Source organism: Toxotes jaculatrix, chromosome 6 (assembly GCF_017976425.1).
Source record: "Toxotes jaculatrix isolate fToxJac2 chromosome 6, fToxJac2.pri, whole genome shotgun sequence".
NCBI lineage: Eukaryota > Metazoa > Chordata > Actinopteri > Toxotidae > Toxotes > Toxotes jaculatrix.
In genome coordinates, this window is record NC_054399.1 from 22403632 (window position 1) to 22430058 (window position 26427).

General features: G+C 42.3%; 1 protein-coding gene across 1 annotated transcript in view; it reads left to right on the forward strand.

Annotated features, from left to right (window-relative positions):
• gmds (GDP-mannose 4,6-dehydratase) overlaps window positions 1–26427 on the forward strand; it is a 148015-nt gene that overhangs the window by 112485 nt on the left and 9103 nt on the right. The window contains exons 8-9 of the mRNA XM_041039782.1: window positions 1073–1191; window positions 1836–1932. Coding sequence (XP_040895716.1) covers window positions 1073–1191; window positions 1836–1932 — 216 coding nt within the window. The remainder of the gene's footprint in view (window positions 1–1072; window positions 1192–1835; window positions 1933–26427) is intronic.

Sequence of the window (26427 nt, forward strand, 5' to 3'; positions counted from 1 at the left end):
ACCTTCCTGCTGTCCTGTCTGGATTCCAGCTCTGCTCTGCTGTAGAGAGCTCACAGTTTTTAAACCGTGTGTGACTGGACATACGTGTGGGATAACGCTTGTGATGCCACTAGGGTCGGCCAGTACTACCTGGCTGGTTATGGACGTATCAGAGAGCGTGTATAGTGTTTACAATATAAGTGAACAGAGCTAGTGCCCAACATTGTGGCTGAAGCTTCATTCTGCAAGTAGTGAATGATGTTTATGTTTATCAGATGTTCACCTGAACTTCTGTAAGCACCTGTCACATTTCAGCTCTTCATCTAATTAAGTCACTATTTCCTGTTTTACCATTTCTCCCTTTCTTGGATGTTCTGTCTCTGTTTTCCTCGCTCATTTCACTTGTCAATTCATGTGCTAGTGTTAACTTTTCTCTGTTTGTCTGTCTGTCTTTCTGTCTGTCTCTGTCCCTGGCGGGTCTCCTCTAATCAGGCTGGATGTGGCAGGGGTCAGCAGCTCTGACCTGCTGGCTCTGGTTCACAATAAATATTATGGGACCACGCACAGACGGCCTCGCTGGCTGTTTAATATAGTGCTGGGTCCATTAAGGGACCCAGACTATCAGCTTTCACTGGGGTATATAGGCTAATAATAATGCTGCCTGCACTGTGTAGTTAGAAATAGTGAACACAAGTCAGGAAGTTGGAGGATGTCGTAGTTTTATTTCTTGAAGGTAATCATCTCCTTGATTTTGCTGTTAACTTTTCCTCTGACTTATTGCGTCGTCAGTTTTCTGCAAAACTGTTTGCGTGCACATGTGCATGTCCATTCACGGCCACGTGTGCGCTTTTGTGTGTGCCAGCAGCGCACTGGGCCTGTGGGAGTGCTCTGTCCTCCTTTCCCACAGTATGCGTCCCATGAGCCTTCGCGGTGACGTCAGGACAGAGGTACAGGCGAATGCCCCGCTCCGAGGTCACAGGTTCACTTCCTGTCTATCAGGATCGAGTTGGGCAGTGTCCAGTGTGAAGCGCCACGCTGTCTTTATGATCTCTCAGCGGTTTAACCTCTCTGTCTCTGTGTCCGTCTCTTTCAGGCGATGTGGCTGATGCTGCGACAGGAGGAGCCAGAGGATTTCGTCATAGCGACGGGGGAGGTGCACAGTGTGAGGGAGTTTGTAGAGAAGGCCTTCAAACATGTGGGGAAAACTATTGTGTGAGTACACAGACACACACAGACACACACTCAAGAAGCTCTTTTCAGTTATGCATTTCCATTAATGTTCTGTTAATTTTCTAGCACTATTGGACTGTATGAGACAGGCAGCAGAATTCTGTATTCCAATAATTCCAGAAAATGTATTAGATGAATTGTGTGTTCACTATAGTGAGAAGAACTGATATAACAAAGCCACAGAAAAAACAACTAATTCAAATTAAAAATGAGTTTTAAAATCCAGCACTGATGCAGCCTGTAGGGGAACTGATATTATTTTGAATATATAATGTCAAAAAAATGCACATATATTATGGAAACTCATTGGGAAAACTCCTGTCACTCATTCAGTGCCACATCTGAGTCCCCGTCCTCTATCTCACCTCTCATTCACCTCCCTGTTGTGTCCAGGAAGTCTCAGACATGTTGATGAAGGTGTGTGTGTGGGTGAGACTGTTCCCAATGCCTGTTGTGTTTGAATCAGGTAAAAAAAAAAAAAAGGCAGGTGACATGTTTTGTCTGCATTGAGACCTTAAAGAAACAAACCACACAAGAAATAATCAGGGAGACGGAGCAATGGACAGCTGAGTCTTTGAACAGCTGCAGGAAAAGGTTCCCCCGCGTTAAGATTCGTTTGTTTCCAGGTGGGAGGGAAAGGATGAGAAGGAGGTTGGCCGCTGCCAGGAGACAGGGGTGGTACACGTGAAGGTGGACCCTAAATACTTCCGTCCCACTGAAGTGGTAAGTCAGGTGTCTGTCAGGTGTCTGTTTTTGTGTGTGTATGTGTATGATGTATACCTTTGCTTGAATAATACACTGGCCTGAATTTGGTTTCACTGCTCTCTGTAAATTATGAATTGAATGAATTAATATTATTCAAACCTTTACGTTATCAGATTAGTTTGCCATGGTACCTTTATATCCATCACCCCCTCCTCTCCCTGTGTTTCCTATTTCCTTGTACTGTCATAACTACCATCTAAAGATAAAAATGACATGTAAATGTTTAGCTCTTCAGCGGGTGAAGCGGGGAATAAAATACGACCCCCTCTCATTTTGGTTTACAACTGACAACTGACCTTGAACACCTATACTCTCTGAGTGCTGAGCCAGGTTGACAGCAGTTATCTTCATCACTGGTGTCGGCGTGTTTTTTTCACACTAGATATTTATAAGAAACAAATATTTTTTTTTGTTTTTTTGCCCCATACCTACAGCCCAGGCCATCGTATCACTTATTTATTACATTATGATATGATATAAGCTGCGGACCACACTGGTAGCTTTGCTTTGGTGATACTTTTTTGTTGCCTGTCTTTGTCTTTCAGGAGCATTTAGCTTCATTTTATTTCCGATTTCTTCCTTTCTGTGCAGTGTATGTGACAGGAATACAGACAGTATAAACAAGCAACAGTAACTGCCCCAGAATGAAGCTGGTCTACTATAATGTGTAATTCATATAGTTCCATACAATTCATGACACAGCACAGCACCTATTTCCTGTTCCATATACCTGACCTTAGAATGAATATAACATATTTTCTCTGCATGTATCTGATTGCCGGTCATTGTGTCTGGAACCATACACTTATCAGCCATAACGGGTCCAGCTGACATTCTCAGGCTGCTTATTGTATGCTTTTAAACAGCTGGAAACAGGCCAGTTCGCCTCTTTAAGAGTAATGTAGGCTGCATCCTGCCTGCTGGTGCTGAATGGGTGCACATATTCAGGCAAGCAACCTTGAAAAGTTTCCTTTAATACTGAGGGCGTGAGTTAAATCCACTAACACCGTTAGTCAGGGGGAATTTTCAGAGTGAAAGGCCAGTTTGATAGCACAGGAAAAGACCATCTGTGTCAGTTTTCGTCAGCTTGTACGGGGACAAGAGTGGACAAGAATATCTGTGTGTGCATCCAAATCAAAAAATGAGCCAGTGCATTATCTCTGGCTCAGGGATTTCTCTCTAAGTGTGAAGTGTCTTTGACATTTGGGAGGTCTTTCTCTCATCGCTGTGCCCGAGGGGTATTGTGGCTGCTCCCCGTGGAGGGTGTAGGGTTACCCTGGGGTGTTGTGGCCGAGATTAGCTGTCAGGTTCTCAGTTTAAAGTCAGGAGTGCCCCTCTGCTGAGCTTTGGCCTGGCAAGATTAGAGCTGAGATCCAGTTGAGTGATGGTGGAGGATTAGCAAGGAGGCCCCGCTGACTGACTGCTGAGGTGGTGGAAGCATCGGTCACACACCTGGCTCAGTGTTCTTTGTGCATGTTGGCTCATTCAGTCAAGGTCCTAACCCCGAATCTGCACTGAAAACCAGTCCAGGGAGTTGTCACGTCAGCTAACAGCATCCTGTCAGCGAAGAAACAGTTAGGTATCTTTTCACAAGCGCTTTTGCGATGCATCAACAAACGTGATGAGTGATGGGATGCGTGATGAATGTGGAATGCAGTGCACGAAAACGTCCGACAGCCCACTCTGTCAATGAAATGGATCGAGGTGAACTTTTGAGTGACTGCAGGTAAACATCCACTCACGTGAAATTATGGAGACACTACGAAAAGTTTTGAGACTGAAGCAAAACAACAACATAAAGCAAAACTTATTGTAAAATATCCCAGAGTGACCAGAAAAATAAAAGCCCCTGTAGACTGTCACGCAGTCTGTTACCACTTCACACTGCGTTCTTTGTGATTATCTGAAGTAGCTGCAGTAAAACCACAAAGTGAATTTCTGATTGATCATTTTTTCACTGATGTATTATTTCAGTTCTGTGGGCTTGTAAATACATTGCATCATATTTCCTTCCTCCATATGTACAAGTGAGTTTAAACAGGATAGTAGAAACACCTTTTAATGTCTCCCAACACCACAAGCTGGAGTAAGTAAGTAGTAGCAGTGGTAGTTGCACTAATTTGCAGGGCAGATGTACTGTATTGTGTTCCACTATGTCACAAAGTGTGTTATGTTTCTATTCAGTGTTTCTGACCACAATCCATTGTGTGTGTCCCTGATGTGTTGAGTGTATTTTCTTCCTCATAAAACATTTTCAGAGCTGATTTTTAAAAGTTTGAAACCAGCATTGTTTACATCCATGTTTACTTTCTAGCAGTCATCTTCTTCTCTGACTTTGCTGAGGCATTGCATTGCTATCTTGGCACATTACTGCCACCTGTATATGATTGGAGTGGTGTGGAAATATTGACAGGAATGTGTAACAAGTTGGGCGACAGAAAGCAGGGATCCTATCATTAACACCGGCTTTGCTGTTTTTGAACTTCACACATTAATGAAACCGTTGCAAATCAGTGCCATCATACATCCCTTTTGTCAAAACAATCATACTCCTGCAGACTGATGACAAGTTGAACACATATGTCAGGTCACATAAGCGTGAAGATGTCACTGTGAGTGATGAGACAAAAGATCTCAGAGGACTGACACGTCCTGCAGAATCAGTCAGAACTGGCAGATGTGGTTTGTAGACACAGTTGTCTCTGTTTACAGCTGCCTGGTTTACTGTGTCTGACCCAATTCTTCTGTTCACATGTGGCACAGAACTAAATATTTATCATGAAGGTGTAAACTGGAAAACAGAATCAGTTTTCAGGTGTGTTTGGGGCCATAATTACATGTGGACAGTGAATTATGGCCCCAACCAAACTTTCAAACCCAGGCAAGCAAACTCCAGATCACACTGCTTCTTATTATTTCTTAATAATAATGATAATAATTAATTTCAGATGGTGATCTGGCTTTGTTTGTAGGTTAGGACTGATTCTGATTTTTTCTGAAATATTGCGAAATGGTTCAATATTAAAAGTGGGTGTGAACAGAAAGCCAATGAATCAGAGAAAAGCTAAAATTCTGTAATAGGTTTCTATGTCTGTTAACAATTATTTGCTGTTTATGATTATTTTCATAATGTGTTTTATTTTCTTCTTTTTTTTATTATGTGAAAACATAGTGCTAAAGGTCTTTGACAAGTTGCAAAAGCCCATTGTGATGAGTTTAGATGTTTTGTTTTGTTCGACCAATAGTGCAAAATCCAAATATATTCAATTTGCACTGATATAAAACAGAGAAAAGCAGAAAAACAAAAAATGTTTTTTTTCTTTTTTCTTAATTAAATGATTCATCTATTATCATCAGTCTTGCAGAATATCTTCCTGACAAATGACTCAACGATCGATCAGTTGACTTATTGTTCCAGCTTCATGCACTCAGCTATCATCTCTGCGTTTGGATTTTTCTTTCTAAACTGGAAATATTTCTGATTGTCCCATTTGTGAGTGAATGAAGTTGAATGACTTCTGGTTTCTGTGAAACAGGGATAATGAGAGGAAAACTCTGCTCTGTCTCTGTCTCACTATCTCTTTATTTCTATGGTAGGGCTTAAAGAGACTGAAGAGTGTTTAACCTCTGACCCCTTCAGACAGGAAGTGACTGACACCGAGCTCACAGCTCAGCATTGTGCCTCTCCTCAAGTGGAAATACCTGTCATCAAGTGTGTGTTTGTGTGTGTGTGTGTGTGTGTGTGTGTGTACATTAAGAATTCAGCTGACTCAGACCTTTTCATTGTCATGGTTGCTGTTTAGGTGCAAGAAAATTTGGATCCATGGGGGCCCATGTGCAAAATGTGTGTGTGTGTGTGTGTGGTTGCATGTGAGAGGAGTATGTCCTCAGGCTGTGTGCTAATATATATGTAATTCATCATTATCCCTGCCAGTGTGTGTGTCTGACATGAGCTCATTTATCTCCCCCAACCCCTTTGGGACAGGAGTGAGCAAACGGGGGGGCTTACAATATGCAGGTGTGCTCCACATGTGGTGCAAGTGTGTGTGTCTTTGTGTGGACTTGTGCACTTGTCTGTGTTTATTTGGGATGTGACGCCCCAAGGCAGCAGAGCTGACGGCGAGTTTGTCTGCGGTCATGGAAGCTGTTTACTGAATGTGAAACATGCTGGTTAAAAAGAGGGAAATAAAGCTACCTGCATTTTCTGCAGAGAGTCACATGAGAAAGAGAAAGAAATGTGGTTTGAAGCTGTCAGGGTTGTTTTGAATGAAGCTGCAGGTAAGTTTCAAACTGCACCAACTGTCATGGCTGCTGTTTGTTTCCATTGTATTGGCTTTGCAGAGCTGTCAGTCACACTTGTCAGCTCTGAGGTTTCTGCCAGCTCTGAGGTTTGGCTCAGGTGAGCGGTCTCTGCCTGAGCCTTTGCAAAGGTGTGTCTCAGTGTGTTATGCTCTAATAGTTATGATTAGTTTTGGTTGCCAGGTGATAGACAGGATCGTGGCTTTGGAGATTTCTGGTGTGATCAAGTGGTTTCCTCTGTCTGGTTCTCACCGTTTTGTTAAGACGCTGAGAGATTTACAAGGCTGTAACGGATTACAAGCTGTGTGTGAGATCCTCCTTTATTTAATGCTCGTGATTCAAGAAGGGAGCTATGCTGATGTTAACCAGCAGGGCAGGGAGGAGCACAGGTGGAGGCAAAATAGGTGTGTGAATTACAGTATGATCAATTAACTATTTGGAGTAATCTGCAATGGTTTCCTTAGTGCTTAGGAGTGTGCACAGGTGTTTTGCGAGATCTCATGAGGTTGTTATTTTTGACACGAGAAGTCAAGCGTGCTGAGCATCCAAACGACAATAAAAATGGAAACCGCCTTGAAACTTTTTCAATAATGTAATTCATGTTAGTGTCTCACCAGAAACACGAAAAGTGCAGACCACAAAAGCAATTATTTGTTATATAATATTGCACCATGCAGCTGGAGGGCTGAGGCGACTTAGATTAAAAAAAAGAAAAAAAAAGAAGGCTATACTTTCACTGCTATCTCTACTATGTATTAAACCTTACGTCATATATTTATATTTCTTTGTAAAGTTTCCACAGTGTTATGGCCCTTTCCTCCCTTTGTAATGTGCAGTGCAACTTGTAATTGGTTGCCTTCAGATTCACCTTAAATCTCCTCCACCACTTTCCTCTCTCCTTGAAACTCTCACTTTCACTAGCTAACACTTTTTTTTTTTTTCAAATCATTCACTGATGAGTCAGTTGATCCAGTCCAGTTAAACTCAGTGTGCTGTTCATCTTGTTTCTTTTTGGTTTAGCTTCTGTAGCTTCAGGCTGCAGTGCTCTTGTTGTCAAAAATAACCTCATTTTGCTACTTTAAGCTGATTTTCGGTTCAGACGTGTGTCCAGTTTAGGGGTTTCATTTGACCCAAGTGTCATAAAAATAAAGGTAAAGTGCAAGTTCAGGCATTGGAGAGTTTCCCAACAACATGTCAGATGACTGATAATTGATGTGCAGGTTTTTAAATGCAGTTTCTCTTTCCCTCATTTAAACCTCAACCTGAAATATTTATTGAAGATCACAATTTATCTCAGCACTGAAAGTAGACCTACTTTTGGACCATGGCAGTTGTGTGTGTGTGTGTGTCAGTGCACGAATACATGCACGTAGTAGAGTCAGTGTGTGTCTGCGTGCAAGTGCGCACTTGTGCGTGTCTGTACTAATGCAGCCCTCCTGTCATACTTCCAAGTTCATGTGTCGCTGTAGGGTGTAAACTGTTGCAGGTTGAGTGACAGCGCTGTGGTTTTTGTCCAATCTCTCAAGCAGAGGAGGAGGAGGAGTGGTGATAAATGGGAAGTTGTCTCTCAATCTGTCTTTATCTGTCTCGGTCCCGTCTGTGTTCCTATAACTCTTCCACCGTCATTTTCTCAGCACACCCTTTTGCTCCTACGTCTCAGTCTCAATCACAGTGATGCAACAGGAATCGGTCAACAGCTCGGGAAAGTCCTCTCAGGCGAGATCGTCCCCCTTTAAGGGTTAGAAAAGCAGCAGACAGACGTTGGGTCAATAATCTTTTTTTCATTAATCAGATAATTTTTAGAGTTTATTGTTTTGTCTGTCCAACTGTCCAAGAACTCCAAAGATATTAAATGTAAAGTAGTATAAAAAAAGAGAAAATTAGCACGTCCTGCAGTATGAGAAGCTGTGGCTGTGCTGACATTTTGGCTTGATGAATGACTCCAAAGATAAATCAACTGTCACAATTGTTGTTGTTTAATTTTCCACCAGTCAATTAATCTCCTAATAATTTTAGCGTAACATAATTTCATGATCAGCACACTGACATCACTGCGGTTCACAGTGGCATGAGTGGGAGGCTCTTTATCTCTGTGGCATGTTTTGATTGACAGAGAGGGATCACCATCTGAGGTTCCCATGTATCGAGAAGTACAGATGTAAATTAGGCTTTGTTAGAGTCACGTACCAGCATTCCCTGTGGTGCAGTCACGTACTGTCAATACATGACGATTAACTTTTTGTTTTAAGCATGCAAGTTTGTTCTTGTGCGGCACAAACAAACGCGAAAGGCAGGAGTGCTTCATACCTCTGTTGCTACACCGGCCTGTGTCAGTGAGTGTCGAGAGTGTGCTGCGTACGCGTAAACAAACACACAGAGCACGCTGTTTGTCATTCCAGGTTAGGATTTATCTTTGTGTTCATGCAAAGAGAGGAAAGACACTGATCAAATAAATCCTGTGCTTATCTTTGCTCTGACCCTGTGCAACATCCTGCCACTGCATCAGATCTCATTCTGGCTGGTTAGTGGTGCCATTGTTCATTATTTATTGGCAGATAGAGCTTTAACTTTCACTTGTACACGCAGCCAAGACCAAATACAGCATGGCAGAAACTGGCATGAAGTGATAAGTGAGAAAATGTGCATTGCTTTCACACTTGTGAGATTTTCACAGAGCTCTTGCTCTGCCTGTTCTTTTTGTTTTTTGTTTTTTTTTTTTTTGTACCCAGACTTCAGGTAAGAATCAAAAGCTCCCACATCAACCTCTAAAAATAGCCCGTTCGACACACCACACCTCGGCATCTGTCACCTGCCTGTCCGTGAGTGCGTGTGCATGTGCGAAAGTCCTAATTCTAAACTTCCTTCTTGCTTCGCATGGCTGTCATTCCAGTAGTGAGATGTGCGTAACGAATTCACCTGAAACACACTCGGCCGCATATTCTCATACGTCATCAGGCCTGTCATCATTGGATGAGGAGCCCAGACAATGGCTCCAGTGATCCAGAGAAATAAAAGCAGAGGGTGTTGTGGTAACCTTTTATGACTGTTGGCAAGCAGAGTCAAACCACCTGTTGAGGTCATCAACGTGACAAAGACACAACTGACTGATCTAGTTTCTAAATGATGTTTTGCATTGTCAAGTTTTATTGAATTTAAATGACATTTCTACTCTTGGGTACTGTGACACAATTAGACATCTTCAGTATGTGATATTGAATGCATTCCTTGCGGCTTTGTGATGAAATGTTGTGACCTGCCTCTCCACTGTTTCAGTTAGTGATCTCATGAGTCTCACAGAGCGTCCTTTGACTGCTCCCGCAGACGAAGCTGAACTGAACAAAGGTGGACATAGAGACATCACCTGCTGGCGAGCAGCGGATCATGGAAAACCATTGTAGAGTAGATGCAAGGCTCTGAGCCTGGACATGCACAAGCACATGCCCTGGTATCATACAAACAGTTAGAAAATCCGTACATTGGGATAAAATGTTAAATGACAAGAAACATGCAACATGCATCGCATTGATCTTTTTAATACCATCATTAAAATTATTATTAGAGATAATATTTACACAATCAAACAAACACATTGTGTGTTTGTGTCATTGTTCAAACCAAAAAAAACTTGATTTTAACTTCTAGTCAACTTCCTGAGGACTCGAGAGAAAATAAAAGTTCAAGAGGTTAATGCTAGATGATATATTTCCACACCCCTGTATGCACACTATATGTAGAGCTTAATTCCAGAAAACCTACCAACCTATTAGGATATTAATTTGTCTTAGTTACCTACTTTCTTTTAAAGGCACTTTAAAAAAAAACTGTGTATGTTACATTGCAGCTGTAGGATTATGCAATCCATCTCTCTGTGAGGCTGGAACAACAAAATAGCGGCAGAGTCAGAGGAACAGCATGCATCTAAAATATTTGGTTTTATTGTTACATCTCAATCTTACTGCAAGCAAACATGGAACAGTAACAGGCTGACGTGGTAGTGGTGGGATATATAGAGTAATATCTATGTTAATTAGTTACACTTTGCTTCTTGCAAAACAAACATTGAAAACCAACAGCATTAAAAAGCAAATGGAAAAAAAATGCTGATTAGATAAAAGACCGCAAGATGAGCCAGATATGTCACCAGCAGTAACAAAATAAACAAACAAAAAAAAAACCAAAAAAAAAAAACAACAACAACCAGGGATCTTAAGATGATGGCATCCTCTCATTGAGCTATTTTGCACAAGGTGATGTCCAACTATGTCTGAAAGCAAACATTTTTCTAACTGTTTTGAATGTTTACACTGGGAGTGAGGTGGGACTGAAAACCCCAGCAGACCTTTCCCCAAAGGCATTCATAGAGTTGCACTCGTTTGTACACCTGCAATACGACAGAAGTAGAAAGGTTTTCAAAGCCTGCCTACCATCACACCTCCGCACACCTGCCTGTCTGAAACTGTTACTTCCAGACAGTGGCAGTAATTGTCGGATGCAGCCCTCTGCCAATGCCAGTGTCAATATAGTGTCAGCAGAGGGATTTGCAGATGCTGTCGGACCATAGCTGAAGCATACTGACACCTTTACCATTGTGGTATCTTTTGTAGCAGTAGACATGAGGCACTCAGGCATCGCTGAAGAAGCGAAGCTGGTGTTGGGTTTTATTTCACTCCATGCAGGCGGTCCAGACTTCATAAATCCACTCCCAGGATCCTTGTAGTGCTGTCTCCAAGCACAGAATGAGTATTGCAGTTTCTCTGATTGGAAAAGGATGAGACGAGCTCTGCTTGAGTGACTCGCGTGATTGTCAAGCGTCTCAGTTTTTCAGCCTATATTGTGTAACCTCTTTTCTTTAAATCCACACCAATTACCGCTTTCTAGTAAACAATAACAGTAGTGATAGAGAACTCATGCACAGACGCAGTGAGAGGCGGTAATACTGCAGAAACCACGGTGTCAGATCCCGCTATGGAGCAAATTCTTCATCCCAACAATGAGAAAAACAGGTATGGCCCCACAGACATGTGTGCTGCTGACATAATGGCTCCTGGCAGGCAGTAACTCATACATTTCTGTCCCTGTGCCCCAGAGAAGATTTTAACAGCATAACTGCGTAATATCTGCTACTTAATGAAGCCTGAAATATGGTGGCTATATCAGAGTTTCCCAGTATGAAGTTGGATTTCTCCTTAGGCGTCTATTTGAGAGGTTTTTCAAAGCACAAGAGGCTCCTCAACCCATCAGCTGTTTTATTTTCTTCTGCTTAAAGGAAAATTCTCATCTCATCTTCGTTCTTGTGGCTGTTATTCCTTTGGGTTATTACAGAATTTTAACCCAGCAGGTTGATTATAGAGATAAAGTGACATGGAAACACTGCTCTGCAGTGAAGAGCAGCCAGGCTTCCCCAAATGAATCTGGTGTCAGTCGACACACTGTTTGTCAACAGAGCAACACAGGCAATAAACCTTTACAGATCTGTCCTGTCTCGAAATAACACATAATACATCTCCGCGTCCCTGTGATACAAACGGGGAGATGAGTGATGAAAATTTTTCACTGTTCCCTTTTTTTCACCCTTATGATCAACAGGTTGTTTTCCAGAAGGAACGTTCAGCCCCATTATCTAAACTAGTTTTTACCAGATGTGAAAGTAAAGGTGAAAGTTAAAGTTATCCCAGTCTGTCCCTCGTAAACATCCATTGCTTTGCAGGAATTTTTCACAGTTCAACTTTACCTCGGTGGTGCACACGCACAGTTTTACAATGCAGCAGACTGTTAGAGTTCTGTTGAGTCTATGTCAATGAGTCTGTGCTGAATCCTTAACACAGAAATCCGAAAATCCGTCATTAATGGAGGGGCATTTTGGAAAACTCCCCTCTGGTGTTTCCAGTTTACAAGCTGAAGAGGAGCACTTGACTGAAACATCCTTGCGTTAAAAGGTCACTTCACTGGAAGGTGTTTCCACTGATGATTTCTAGGTAATTGATTTTAAAATTTCCTGATTAAAATGGATGTTTTTGGTAACTTTTTAGCCCCAAACGAGAAGTTCAGCGATGACATATGCACTCGCTGTTTCTGTAAAGTGATAAAGTGCAGTATTATCGTAACCAGAAAGAAAGATGGACAAAACCACAAAACACAGTGCTCATGAATAAAATGGAATTTTCCTTTTAAGGGACTCTTCCACTTTTATGTCAAGACTGTCACAAAATTCATCAGGCAGAGTCAATGACCTGCCAAGATAGTGACCCACTAAATATGTTGTGCTGGATTCACAGATCTGAGGCTGTACGCTGAGGTATTCACCTTCATTTGTCAGTTATCATTCAGTTAAATATGGTTTTGGATAATGCGGGCCTGTCTGGTCGGCAGGGATAGGGAGGAATGAGCAGCTATTATTATCCTGCTTTATGTCTCTGGCAGTGTAGTGGTGTCAGTCAGAGGCCGGCGGTGGAAGCCAGGGGGACGGTTAGGACTGCTGGCTCTCTGAGGTGCTTCATCTCGGGGCCGAGGCAGTGAGACCTCTAACTGAACCGCAGCTGTTTGGATGGAGAAGTGCTGAGGCAGCAAACCCAGCCTGTTTGGCTGGGTGGAGTTCCTATACTGTACTATAGGTTTTAAAACAAGGAGCGGCGGCGGTCGGCTGTGAGCCCGTTTATGACTTTATCATCATGCAAACATCATCCCAAAGCTCAGGTTCGCGCATCATTGTCAGTTATTTTGTTTTATTCCACTTTTGTTTCTCAGTGGCAGTTAGTTAGCCCCGGCATCTGCGATCAATTTACGATTTATGTGTCAGAAATTAGTCAAGCAGCATGTGTCTGTGTTTCACCCCGTTGTGGTGGGTGTTGGCGAACAGACTGAGGTCCAGGATTCCTCAGATTCCTCTCAGTAGAAGCCAGTGATAAGGGGAAATACGAGAGAAGCAGAGGCCTTAGTGTTCTGACAGCAGTTTGCCTCGTTGATGGATAGAGGTGAATGTTTGAACACCAGACAGACATAAAGAAGCAAATGGCTTTTATGAGCAGCGTGATTTATCCACCGAACAAGCTTTGTCGAGCTCCGCCGGCTGAATTTATGGCACTTGACACACGAAACGGGCTATCAGTGCAGAGTTTGGATGTTTGGCAGAGGCCCACGGTGCTTTCACACAAAAGAAGCATGAAATATTAGCATTATTTTAAAAGGTTTCCGTATATTAGGGAGGAATTGGGTGTCCTTTTCCAGGATAGTTCACAGTAAAGCCATTCACTTTTCCTTTACCTGGAATTCTGCAGTCTGGAAAGATTGCTGACAGCCAGGCTTTCTGCTGCTTTGGATGGAAAATGATAGAGAACGATAAAAGACAAGGTCGCAGAAGTGGTCACACATTTTCACTCGTGGCTGAAATTTGTCAGTGTCCAGAACAACCTGTCAGCCAATTTCCACAGATATTCAGCTCGGCTTTTTGATGAGTCCAGGCTCAGGTACTCAAACGCATTATCAAGTTTTGTGTCACCAGTTCTTAAATGTCCTCTGTCTGAGGACATCAGCTGTCCTCACCTGTCAGGCGGTATGTTTGTCATCTCTGTGTTCACATTATCATAGGCCTGCTTATCTGATGATTATCAATCGGGTCCCTAACTTCCTCTGTGTTCATGTACACCAGCTATGACCCTCTGTTGATGAAGCCAAACAAACAAAAACACACACAGTGCCAAGGCTTATAGTACATTACACACACTGTACTGTCCACACATTAACACATATAATAGAACATTAAAAAGTAGTGATGACAAAACCTCACACCCACAGGAGGACATGGGCTATAAATCTAACGTCTGGTTCTAAATAAACATCCAGACTTGTAGGGATTTTATGTTTGTGTGCGAGAAAATGATCACCTGTCAGCTTAAGTGACATAAAGCTCTTGCTCCCTTGTTTGATGGAGAGTCAAACTGTAATTAAAAAGGGATTATGTACTTGAGGAACCACAACATGATCAAAAGCAGATTTGTATGCAGGAGGAGAGCACACTTCACCCAAATGCACATGTTAGGTTTGGGTGCGGTTTTCTGTAGTGTAGAGGCTGTGATTTAAGACACCGCTCTGCGTTCAGCCACGTGTACATCACACTAAGTGGCTTGTTTGACTTCCTATGGAGTATTTTGATTAAGAAGCTGATTGTTGCAGAAGTAATTTCCCTCCACTGTTAATTCCTAATTCAAAGATTTATTTTAATTCTATCCTCAGTGTTTTTCAGCACTGGAGTCTCCTCTGTAAATTCATGTTATGACCATGAACTGTAATAATTTCAACAAAGTCTGTGAACTGAATAAATACTTCAATACCCATGAGCCACAGTAATCATCGCTGCAGAGTGAAAGCCAATCAGACTCGAATCAGCCAAATTAGCCAGAATCAAAATATGTACTGATTTTAACTGTTGAATAATTAAATGTTTGTCATCAAACATCTTCTCAGGAGATAGACAGATGTCAGTCAGCTCGTTTAGCTTTGACAAAATGCAACTTGTAGCTGTTGAGACGGGTTCTGCTTCTATCCCCACTGTTCTCTGCTGTGAGGGCGAGTACCTGCAGCTAAACTTTGGTTCTGTTCAGGAGGTGAAACTAAATCCAGGTTCAAGTGTTGCTGATGGGTCTGTCCATAGTGACTGGTCAAGCAAATGTGTTGTCACATCAGGACAAGAACAGCTACAACGAAAGCAGCATCTGACCTCTGACAGAAATTTAATCCAACAGGAAGCCAAACAGAGCAGGGACAAAATCAAAAGCACTTTTTTATTTATTTTATTTTTTGGGCCTTTGGGTTCTTCCACGGTGAGAAAACGAGTGTTTTATGTTCATCAATAATGAACTCAGTGCCACTTTCTTCACTTACTGACAGCACATGAGACTATGAGGTCAGTCCTGCTTTTGCCTTTTTTTAATAAAGTCTATTAAAAATGTCCCATTTTTTGAAATGTAGAAATGCAAGTAAGAACCTAGTACCACAGGCTCCCAGGGATCTTAAAAGTCCAGGTTATGAGAAGCCCCAGGTTACAGGTTAGGTTTCCTGCAGTGTAAAAGACCTGATTGTCTATGCAGAATATGAACAGGACTTTTACTTGTGGAACCCTGGACTCCCGAAATAACTTCTCCTACTTTGTAATATTATTGCAAAATGCTTGGTTTTCTTTGCAGGAGGTCATGACAGGATCAGTGTTACCTCCCAGTAACCTGAGCCTCCACAGCACTGAAACACAGGCTTAATCCAGGGTGTAACAGAGACACACCAACACAATGACATGAAGAGGCCAGCCGTGTTTTAGACATGTTTTTAACCATGTCCAATTCTTTGTGTGAGTGGTCTCTGAGATCAGAGAACTGTCTGTCAAGGGGACACTAAAACGGGTGTGCGGATGAGTGTGGGAGAGGAGACAGAGGGTTTCCGACGGATACCACTCCCTCGCCACGCGTGAACTAATGTGAATTTAGATGACAGGAGGCTGTAACCCTTGGGAAAAGATCTGTAAGGGGAAAAAGGGACAGAGAGGGCTGAAAAATGGGATTGACCCTTAACCCTCGGAGTCGGTAATGTGATATTGGTATCTCTATTGTGGAGGGAGAGGGGTGGGGAGGAGGTCACCAGGGGAAAGGGAAGGTAGCAGCCACACCACACTGCTGATTAGAACTTCCTGTGGTCAGCCACAGTGCTGCAGCTTGAAAACACACAAACATAAATGCACACTCTGAGGTGCATTTCAGACAAACAGAACATCGAAACACATGTAAAACAAGGATAATCGTAGCACTTTTCAAACGGTTACACACTGCACAACACATCTCATACTAGGCAGGCTTGCAGAGTGCCTTCTACAAACAGGCCAACTGTTATGTAATCCAGAGACATTTGCAAATATTGAACAAAAAAAAAGAAAGAAAGCCAGAAAGCTCTGAAGGTTTCTTTTTTGTTTTTTTTTTAAACATGCAGAAAAATCAGACCACTTCCAAAAATATCTGACCTTAACACTGGCAAAACCTTATAAAATTAGCAATGAAATTTTAGAAACTCAACTTAGAGGCTCTTGAAACTAAATTCTGTCTTTCGGTTCAGCTAAATTTAGGTGTCTACATCTGACAGTGATGAGGTATTACAGCTCCCTTTTTTTTTTTTTTTTACTTTGTAGTCGCACTATAAACGCGGGTTGTATCATCAAATCTGAATTTTGCAGATCAAATCAGTGGGAGATGTCAAATCTGATACCATGATGGAAATCACTGCGGCTTTGTTCAGTAACCTGCCATCACTTGCATGATTTCATCTACATATAAATAGTTTGTTTTCTCTCTTGACTCTTATTGTTTTAGCCCATTAACATTTCAAGAAAATATGAAAATGAGAGGGAACCTATCTAAAGAACACACATCGTAAAGAAGAGCCAAGCGTCACAGATATCAACGGTCGAAAAACATGCAAAACAGCTCAGGTTTGTTGCGTCATCACTAACCTACAAGTATTTGAATAATGTCAGGGGAGGCGGAAATGATTTATTTTTGTGGATGCTTCCCCGACTCTGCAAACCGTCCATAATCCTCATGAAATGTGTTTTCTTTCATTTATAGCTGTGACAAAATCTTGATCTTGAATTTGAAGTAAGTTTACATGTTCATGTTGCAGTTTCACATACATTGTAAATAATAAGAAAAAATGAAATAAGACAGATCATCCTACTAGTGTCAAATCAAGATTGAAGAAAACCTTTTTGTGAAAACAAGTGATATTACAGTACAGAATCTATCGGCATGGTTGACAACCTGGTTTGAGAAAGTGAGAGTCCAGGCTCTGCAGACAAAAACTTTGTAATAAGTAGAACCAGACAGCAGCCCAGCAGCTGATCTTAATTATTAATTAATATACCTCATTTTGTCTCTCCTCAGGTAGGAAACAACTCAATCAACTTTTACTAGTCTGAGTGGAGAGGTTTGGCTCTCGGGGCAGAAACTTGACTCTAGTGATTTATAGTTTAACTGAGCCGACTCATTAAAGTTAGCTGTAACTGGTGCTGTAAAAAGCCTGGCCGCCGGCCAAACTCTGCATTGTGTAACACCAACGTGTTTAGCCTGCAAACTGCCATACCTGAGAAAATTAGACGACATTAAACAGGAGTGTGTTTTCCAACAGATTTTTTTCACGTTTGTGTGTGTGTGTGTGTGTGTGTGTGTGTGTGTGTTTGTGTGTGTGTTTGTGTGTGTGTGTGTGTGTGTGTGTTTGTGTGTGTGTTTGTGTGTGTGTGTTTGTGTGTGTGTGTGTGTGTGTTAGAAGCTCAGTCCTACAGCACTGAAACAGACTGGACGAGGACGGCTGGACTTTTTAGACTCAAGCAGTTTGTGCAGGAGCTTTATTCCTGCTTGTAGGAGAAAGAAAAAGAGAGATTGTGGATTGTGCCTGTGTGAGTGTGTGTGTGTGTGTGTGTGTGTGTGTGTGTGTGTGTGTGTGTGTGTGAGTGTGTGTGTGTGTCTGGCAGTTTGGTATTTCCTGAAGGAGTTTCCTCCTACCGTCAGAGCGGAACCACCCTGGGCCCCTCAGCAGTCCAACCCACAGACTGACCCGGTACTGCTCCCAGAGAGAAGCAGAAAGCCATGGCAGTAGTTTGGAGCTACGCTGGATATGAAGGCGTACGAACATAAAGAAGCACTGATAAAGACGGTGACAAACAGCAGGAGCAGGTTATTAATAAGGCAGGAATGTAAGGTCTCGCCAAGACAATGTCTTCACTTCTGCTTAAGGCTATAGGCGGCCATATTGGCATACTGTGCCGTTATTTGTGTGTGATGGATAGGTGTATCTGCAGCACCTTACAGTAATTTATTGGCCACAGTGTACCTCAGAGATAGCGAGGGAGCACCGAAGGTTGTGGGCCAGGATTCCTGTGCTATCAGCCAGCTTTACTCGGCGCAGGGCCTGACGAGAGAAACCTGCCAGACGAGGAAGAACGAGAAGGGGGAGAGAGGGAGAGGGAGCCTTGTTGACAGGGTGAGGGAGAGAAGGGTGAGTTATGTCAGCCTGTGTCTTTGCCCCCCTAGTCCCAGCTGGGCTTGATTATAGTGTTCTCCGCTGTGCAGCTTTGGGGAACATGGCTGCCGGACTGTCAGATGCACAGAGCCTCCACAGGAGAGGAGTGGAGAATGTGGGCAGGTTTTCAGACCACAGCTCCGAGGGTGAACTCGGACCTGTGCTCCCTCTTACTGCTATGACATTTTTCTAAGTCATGCTGTTTTATGGTTTCAGCATTTCACCATAATGAGAAAGAGAATGAAAAACAAAACCCCAAATATAGAAGAGACACCAAAGGTAATCTCAGGTTTTATATGCAACAGTTTTGAGCATCATTGTTTGAACTACATTTCCCATAGAACCTTGAGCTTCCTACCCCTATAAAAACCTTACAACTTGTCCCTCAGATATCACTCCACTAAGATTGGGTAATAAAGATAAAATGTGTAATTTGATATCACAATATTGAAACCCACTGTGTTATGATACAGTGTCTTGTATGTACAAAGGAGCACATTAATGTCCTGCTTGGCAACAGGTAAAGTTTAAAGGTTTATGCACTGAATGCATGAAACCATTATTTATTTACTGCTGTGCTTCTTACTGAAGCATCTGTACTGTCAGAATATTTTACTCCTGTAGAAAGGGAGTTGACGTTGGCTCCCATCATGGTTCAAAACTTCTGAGCACAACAAGTCCTCAGGACAAAATCGGCCACCTTGAAAAACAAACCCCGAGATCGTCACAAAAATGAACAATGAGTGTTTGCACGACTGTCACCTGTGTGGTTTAGGTCTGATTATGTTTATGCAAATAAAAGTACTTTGATATGTTTAGGAAACACACTGTCCTCCTCACCTTCCTCCCTGATACATTTTGAGGTTATATAGACACAGCCTCACTACTTCTGCTTTTCATAGTGAGAGAGCATAGCCTTTATTAGCACAACCACAAGATGTCACTCATCAGGAGAATTGAAATGTATGTGCAGTAGTTTTTACAGATTTGGACAAACGACCAATGTCCTATTGTTTTCTGTTTGAAACTTGGAAACTTATTGACAAAGTACATCTTTCAAACAGAATCAGTATTTCAGAACGGCCCTTTTTATCCTGATTGAGGTTGATATGTGATTAGTAGTGAAAGTCTCATGGAATATAAATGAATAATTATGCTAAATGTTAATGCGTCTGTGTTGATTTTGACAAATGCATTATTGTAAAATTATGTTTTTCAGTTTGAGAAACCAAATGATAAATGCATACTGCTTGAGACGGTGTCACGCTCTGCACAAACACCCTGCTGTGTCTCTTTGTTGTTACTGAGTCTTTTTTTGTGGGGACAGGAGGAGAAAACAGGAGCACAGCTAAGAGCTAAGAGAGTCTGAGAATGGCAGGAAAGGCAGGAAGGAAGGAAAAGAAAGGAGGACAGTGAGTAAAGGATGGAGGTGTAGTACTGACTCAGAGCGAGTCGCTGAGGTTTTAATGTGTGTCTCTGTGAGAGTGTGTGTGTGTCCCATAGAGCAGTGTGTTTATAAATCAGTGAGTCAGGCAGTGTGTGTCTTGCAGGGCCGGTGTTTCCTGCAGTGTAATCTGAGTCTCTGGTGGAATGTGTGAACCACATCCGACTCCACTCCACTCGAGCCCCCGACTCACTCAATATCCCACTGTAAACAACCCGGCTCTGCCAGGGTTTCTGGAATGGGACAGGTAGAGTCACTATACCCCCGAAAAATAACAGAACACAGGAAATGCTTCAAAATAAAAGCACATCGGGACGTGGAGTCAGCAAAAGTCGGTCCAGGAAGGTGAAATCCAACTGTGACTTTCATTCAGTGTTTTCTGCAAAAAAAAAAAAAAAAACCTCCACCTCTGAGGCTTCCATTGTGTGTGTGTGTGTGAGTGTGTGTGTGTGTGTGTGTGCGTGGTTTAGACTAAAAGGTTAATTGTAGTGTGACCCCTCTAATGTCTTTCCCTGGCTTGTTATCTTGATTGGGTAATTAATTCTGGGGTTGTTCTTTTCAGTCCCCCCAGTATTCACACACTAGTATGTCTCTCTTTCACACACACACACACACACACACTTTTGAACCCTTCTTAACTCAGGAGCCCCCACATTCCTGTAACCCTAATGCTGCTCTGTCGCATTAGTTTTCCCCTCTCTCTCTCTCTCCCTCTTGCTCAATTTATTTCTCTTTCTCACTCAATCATCCTCTGAGTGTGCTCGTCTGTCATGTTGTCCGCCCTCCCACCTCCCTCCTCACCGCTTAGCTCGATCCGATTTGTGGAAGACGAATTCAGATCTTTTACTTGACTAAAAGCAGCAGTACTGAAATGTTAAAATACTCTAATCCAAGTACAAGCTCTCCATTAAAATGAATGTATGCCCAAACAACCATTTCTTTCAACTCTTGTTATGCTAGTTCTCTCACATACAATAAAACTGTACTCACCAAAGTAATTGCTGAAATCTTGAAATGTGGTGGCTTCGCAAAAAAATCCTTTAATGGGGCAACAAACACATACAGTCAGACAATCAGACCAGCTGTAAACAGTGTAGCCAGATTATCTACACAACTTTATTTGAAGGTAAAACCCAAGAGGTAAGACACCCGTTAAGTGACTAATGATCCTGTATTACACAATAAAACCATGAGCGTGCACAGCAGCAGTTATGATGGTTCAACTGGGAAATAAATCTGTAAACTGCAATTGATTTCTACAAAGAAAAGAAAAAGATGTAGGTGCCTTAACATTAACCTTTGTTGGGTTTACCAGGGGTTTGTCCATAACGTGTCTGATCATCTGGCTGCTTGAGTTAGTTGAGTCGGATTGGACGTATTTTTTTGGAAATGTTGCTGGAAATGATCATTTACAAGCAACAGAAATAAAACCCAGGTTGTGATAGATCATAGTGTTCCTTTAAGTGAAGTACAGATATATTATCAATGAAATGTTCTTACAGTATCAAATGTTTCACAACTGTTATGCAAAATGTCTCCTCTCAAAGTATTATGTTGGTATAAGTGTGCTGTGTATTATATCACGCTGGGGCTCAGTGAGAGCCGCTCCATGTTTGCAGTACACATGTCATCAGAACAGCAACAAACCAATCTTTGCCTCAGCAGTCGTACATACAACCTGACTCTCAGCCTGACCACAGGTGAAGTGCGGACACTGAAACCATTGCCGAGCTCAGGGTAGAATTTAATATCACCATTAACAGTTCAGGAACACTCAGAAAATGAGACTTGTCTCCACAGGTCTGTTGCCCCTCGTACATGCTGCAGTGCTTCTCTGCTCACCTGCTTTCCAGGATTATTGTTAGTGATGCATGAATATATAAGCAGCATGTTGATGTAGTTGCTGGAAAGTAGCATAAAATGGAACTACTGAAGTGATGCTTGAGAAAATAGAACTCTGTGGCCCTGTACTGTAGCAAAGCGTGCGATTAAATGTGGTTAGTTTCTCTAGTTTCACTACTGTTCGACTTTGCCTTCTGCCCCCCTTTTGTAGCCCTTTGGATTTTGGAGCATGCTCGGGATGGAGCGACCACTTCCTCTGAGCGGCAGAGAGCTCGCTGTTTTTCTCCCAGCCTTATCACTCTATCACCAGCCAACAGACATAGAAAGAGAGAGTTAGTGTGAGAGCGAGCAAGCGAGTGAGTGAGTGAAGGAGTGAATTTTCGCTCTCTCTCTCTCTCAGCTTCTGACTCTCCCTGTTTGGGCACGATGAGAACAGCAGATTATTGGGGCTGATAAGATCAGGAATGCTGCTCAGAGAGGAAACACCGTTCTGGAGGAGATGTAGCCTATAGAAGACTGTTCTCTCGTCCTCGCTGTATGTCATCCAACACCCCCCGACACCGGCCTTTTCCTCTCCCTCTGTCTACCTCCACGCTGTAGTGGCAGGATAGAAACAAGAAGGGGAAGAAGGGAAGGGAGTAGGGATTGAAATCCATTGACCCAGGACCGATGGGCATGTCCATTCAAGCCTCCCTCTTTCTCCTGCTTTCACTCCTTTCATCACTCTGTCTATTCCTGCTGTTTTTACTTCATATCTGCTCAATAATGAGACATAAAATTTATGACTGTGTGGCAATAGTATTGCAAAAAAAAAAAATCTGATGGGTTTCACTGGAACTATTTTATTGCACAGAAATATCCCTCTAGGAATACTGTTTACAGAGAGACGTGTGGATTATCCAGAATAGTGTTACCGTTGAATTTTGTCATTTTTCACCACGTTGTGTTGGGGAGGAGAAAAAGTAATCCTGCAGACCAATATCTCAGAAGCCGGGCAAAGAAATCCAAAACTTTCCTTTGGCTGCATACTGCTGGAGGAGAGGGGAAAAGTAGGATTTTTAATGTTTTAGTTGAAGTAACTATTTAAAACATTTGATTCATTACTGAGTCTTAAAACATTTTTTCTTAAAGCATGCGAAAACTACATCAGCATTTTTGAATGATGAAGTTTAGTTTGAGCTATATATATGACGTATATAGAAAAGATGTCAGCTGGTTTCAGAAACAGCCAGAATCCATTAAATCTGTTATTATTAAATGTGCTTTTTTTTTTTTTTTTTACTTCTTTTGAAAATCCTCACTTGATTTCAGCTTTTTGTTAAAAGTTCTGAAAAATGTCATGTTTAACCAACTGTAAATATAACTCAACAAACCTAACTACAACTGAATCTCAGTATTTAAAGAACAGACAGATCACTTATTTGACATTTATCTAAGTCAGTCACTCCCAGACTTTTTTAGGCTCGAGACCCTGCCATCAGATTGTTTAAGAAACGTCAGCAAAATGAATAATTTTGTGAAGCACAAATATGTTTATTTTTCTGTTTCTTAAATCTTTTTTGCAACCCCTTGAGGAGTCCAGACCCTGCAGGCTTATTAAATTAAAGCTAATTAAAGTTTTTAACTTTCCTCTAATTCTCAGATTCAAAGCTTAACAATTCCAGATATTGTCAAGAAACTGAACCCAAAATATAATCAGTTACAAGAACCCAACCAACCCTGCTCAGAAACTATGAACTACTGACAGTGTTAATGGCCTCAGTCACCACATCACACACACTCCTCCTAGTTCATTTTAATTTCATTTATTTTTAAGTCGCAGCATTCCTCTCATCGTGGAGCGAACCTGACTAGTTGCAGAGAATGAGCTATGGCTGGTGAGAGTCAGAGAGGAGGGAGGAGGTCGTACGTTAGCGTGTTCAGAGAGCAGCTGGGGTAAAAAAAAAAACGAGAGAGAGGGAGAAACAAAGAGCGGGAGGCTAATAAATAGCGTGTTTGGAGCTGAGAGCGGCAGACAGCAGATTTTGTGTGGAACCACCTCGCCTAACCCCAACACCGCCGAGAGCTCAGCCAGGGCCTGAATTAGATCACATATATCATATCCACTGTGTGTGTGTCTGTGTGTGTGTCTGTGTGTGTGCTGCCCTTGCTTGTCCTTTAGCAATAACTCACCTCTGTATCTCTGTCCTTCACATCTAACATATGTCAGCTTAACCAAAACTAAAGCTCCTAAAATGGGGGCTGGTATGTAACCTATGAAGTATGTATGTATTGGTATGTGTGTTTGTGTATTATGGGGGCTGATGGGTGACTGAGTGTAGATTGTTCGTGTGATAGAGCCCGAGGCTACAGGGCAGGATGGGTTTTAGACTTTATGGCGGCCCCTTAAAGGATAATTCCGTTCTGTTCCTGCCATTGTCGAGTCTTATAATTTCCATTTTGGTCTTCACTTCTCTTGGTAACAATAAAAATGTCCTCACCAAGTTAATTGCTGAGATGTGAAAAGAAGTCAGACACAGGAAGAAACACGAGCAGCCAGTTGGAAGAGTAAATAATGCTGAACAGTGAAATTATTGCCAAATGCACAGACCTCCTGGTTCATAGCTGGGAATGTACAGCTTTCCTCTGAAAACGAGGATTACACCAACATGTCAGGTGCGCTCACTTTCAGTTGTACCTGCAACAAAGTGGTTTACATGCTCTACCTGAACTGTTGGTTTGTTAAAAACCTGCCTGTCTTGTGTTTCTTGCTCTGTTGGACAATGTTGCGGTGTCCTCAGCAGTTACTTTGCTTTGTACGTTGTTGACACCAAAATAAGACCAAAGCTGTAGTTTAATGGCTCAGTCATTGTCAGGTTGAGCCTATTTATGTGAAGTTGTGCAAGACAACAAGTAAACCATTGTTTCCATAACTCCCGCATTTATTTAGTGGAAATTGTGAAATTGTAGAAAAGGCTGCTGATCATGCAGCCAAAAGAACAGATCTGCAAAGTCCAGGACGCAAACAAAAATTCTGTGAACCAAGCACAAGATGGACATGTACAGTAAACAGCTGCTTTTTCTCTGCTTTATTAGTTTTACATGATGTAAAATTGGCTCTTTGATTATAAAAGAACAGCATGATCTTTATTTCTCTGCTACATTTCAATTAGCTCAACTTTCATCTAATTATATTCCAATTATTATACAGTTGTTTAAGAGTTATTAATGGGAATTGAGCAAATATATGCATCTTTTTCCAGAGTTGTATCGAGCTGTCTTTAGTGAGTAAAAACCGAGAAGCAGTTCAGCAGTCATCCTCTACCTTAGAGGTGCTCAGATGATGCTCAGTGTTAAAACTCAGACAGGCCCCTTCAGTGTTTTACTGAGATTACACAAAAATTAAGATAAGACAGGAGGACATTTTCCTCTCCCTCCCTCTCTCTCCCTCTCTCATCCCCCCTCTCTCTCCCTCTCTTTCTTTCTTTCTTTTTGCCGTACGATTGTAAAGAATGTTGTTTAAAGATTGTTTAAAGAAGGGAAATTATTTTCGCCTTTGATGTCTCCTGAAATGTTAAACGCCCAGAGGCTGATAGAAATGCTAAACACCCAACACACACTCACACACACTCACACACACTGAGGCTGTGTTGTACAAAGCGCTACTTCACCCAAACTTTATTATACAAACGCGCAAACAGACTAAACACACATTTCACTTTTCACTGGAAATGACTTAACTGCTCAGTTTCAGTTTGACCTCAGTGGAAGTGAACAGTCACCTGAGCTGCTCCCCCCTCTCTCCCCCCTCTCTCTCCCCTCTCTCCCCCTCTCTCTCTCTCTCTCTCTATCTCCCTCTCTACCCCTCCATCTCTCACTCTCTCAGTCTGCAGCTTTCTGCTGACTCCAGGAATTATGATCTGTTTCCCGTCCACAGGAATAATAGAATACAGGAGGAGGAGGTGGGGGGGGGGGGGGGGGGGTCGGCAACAGCTCTGTGGAACAGTAGTGAGGAGTCCAGCTCCGCTGTGGTTACACTCTGTGTGTGTGTGTGTCTGCAAATGCATTTATATCCAGATGTGCAAATGTGCGATATTTTCCTCTTCATTTCCATAAACTTCACACATTAAAAGATTATCCTTGGACATGGACACACACACAGAAACACACATTTGACCTCGATTAAAAGCCATAAAACAACGCCCTCATCCCGTTATCTTGACAGTTAACGCCTCGCGTACACAACCACGCAGCGGGCTGCGGATCTCTCTCCAAAGCGCTGCCAGAGCCTCTGGGCACTTAACACTATCGGCAGTCAGATCCAGCCGCTCGAGTGTGTTTGGAGTGTGTGTGGAGTGTGTCCTCAGCCGCGTAAATATTTATCACATGGCTCCCCCAGGAATTTTAATGAGCACTGATGGAGAGCAATCAACACACGGCAGAGCCCTGAGGAGAGAGAGAGAGAGAGAGAGAGAGAGAGAGAGGAGATGAAGTGAAGTGACAGTTTGAGATGTTTTGGCTTTTAAATATCAGAAGTGACTTTTACTGTTTTCCTGTGGAGATTCACACTTTCCTGCTTTTCTGCTAATTGTTTCCTGTTGTTTTTCTTCTGGTGTGTGTGTGTGTGTGTGTGTGTGTGTGTGAGTTTCTGTGTGTGTTTCTGTGTGTGTGTGTGTGTTCTGCTGCTTTGGACCATTTTGCAAATTGAGATGTTAGCTCTGCTAAGGTTTTATGCTGCCGTACGTGGGTGTTTCTCTACATGTATACGCGTGTGTCTGTCTGTGTGTGTGTGTGTGTGTGTGTGTGTGTGTGTAGTGTGTGTAGTGTAGTGTACATAC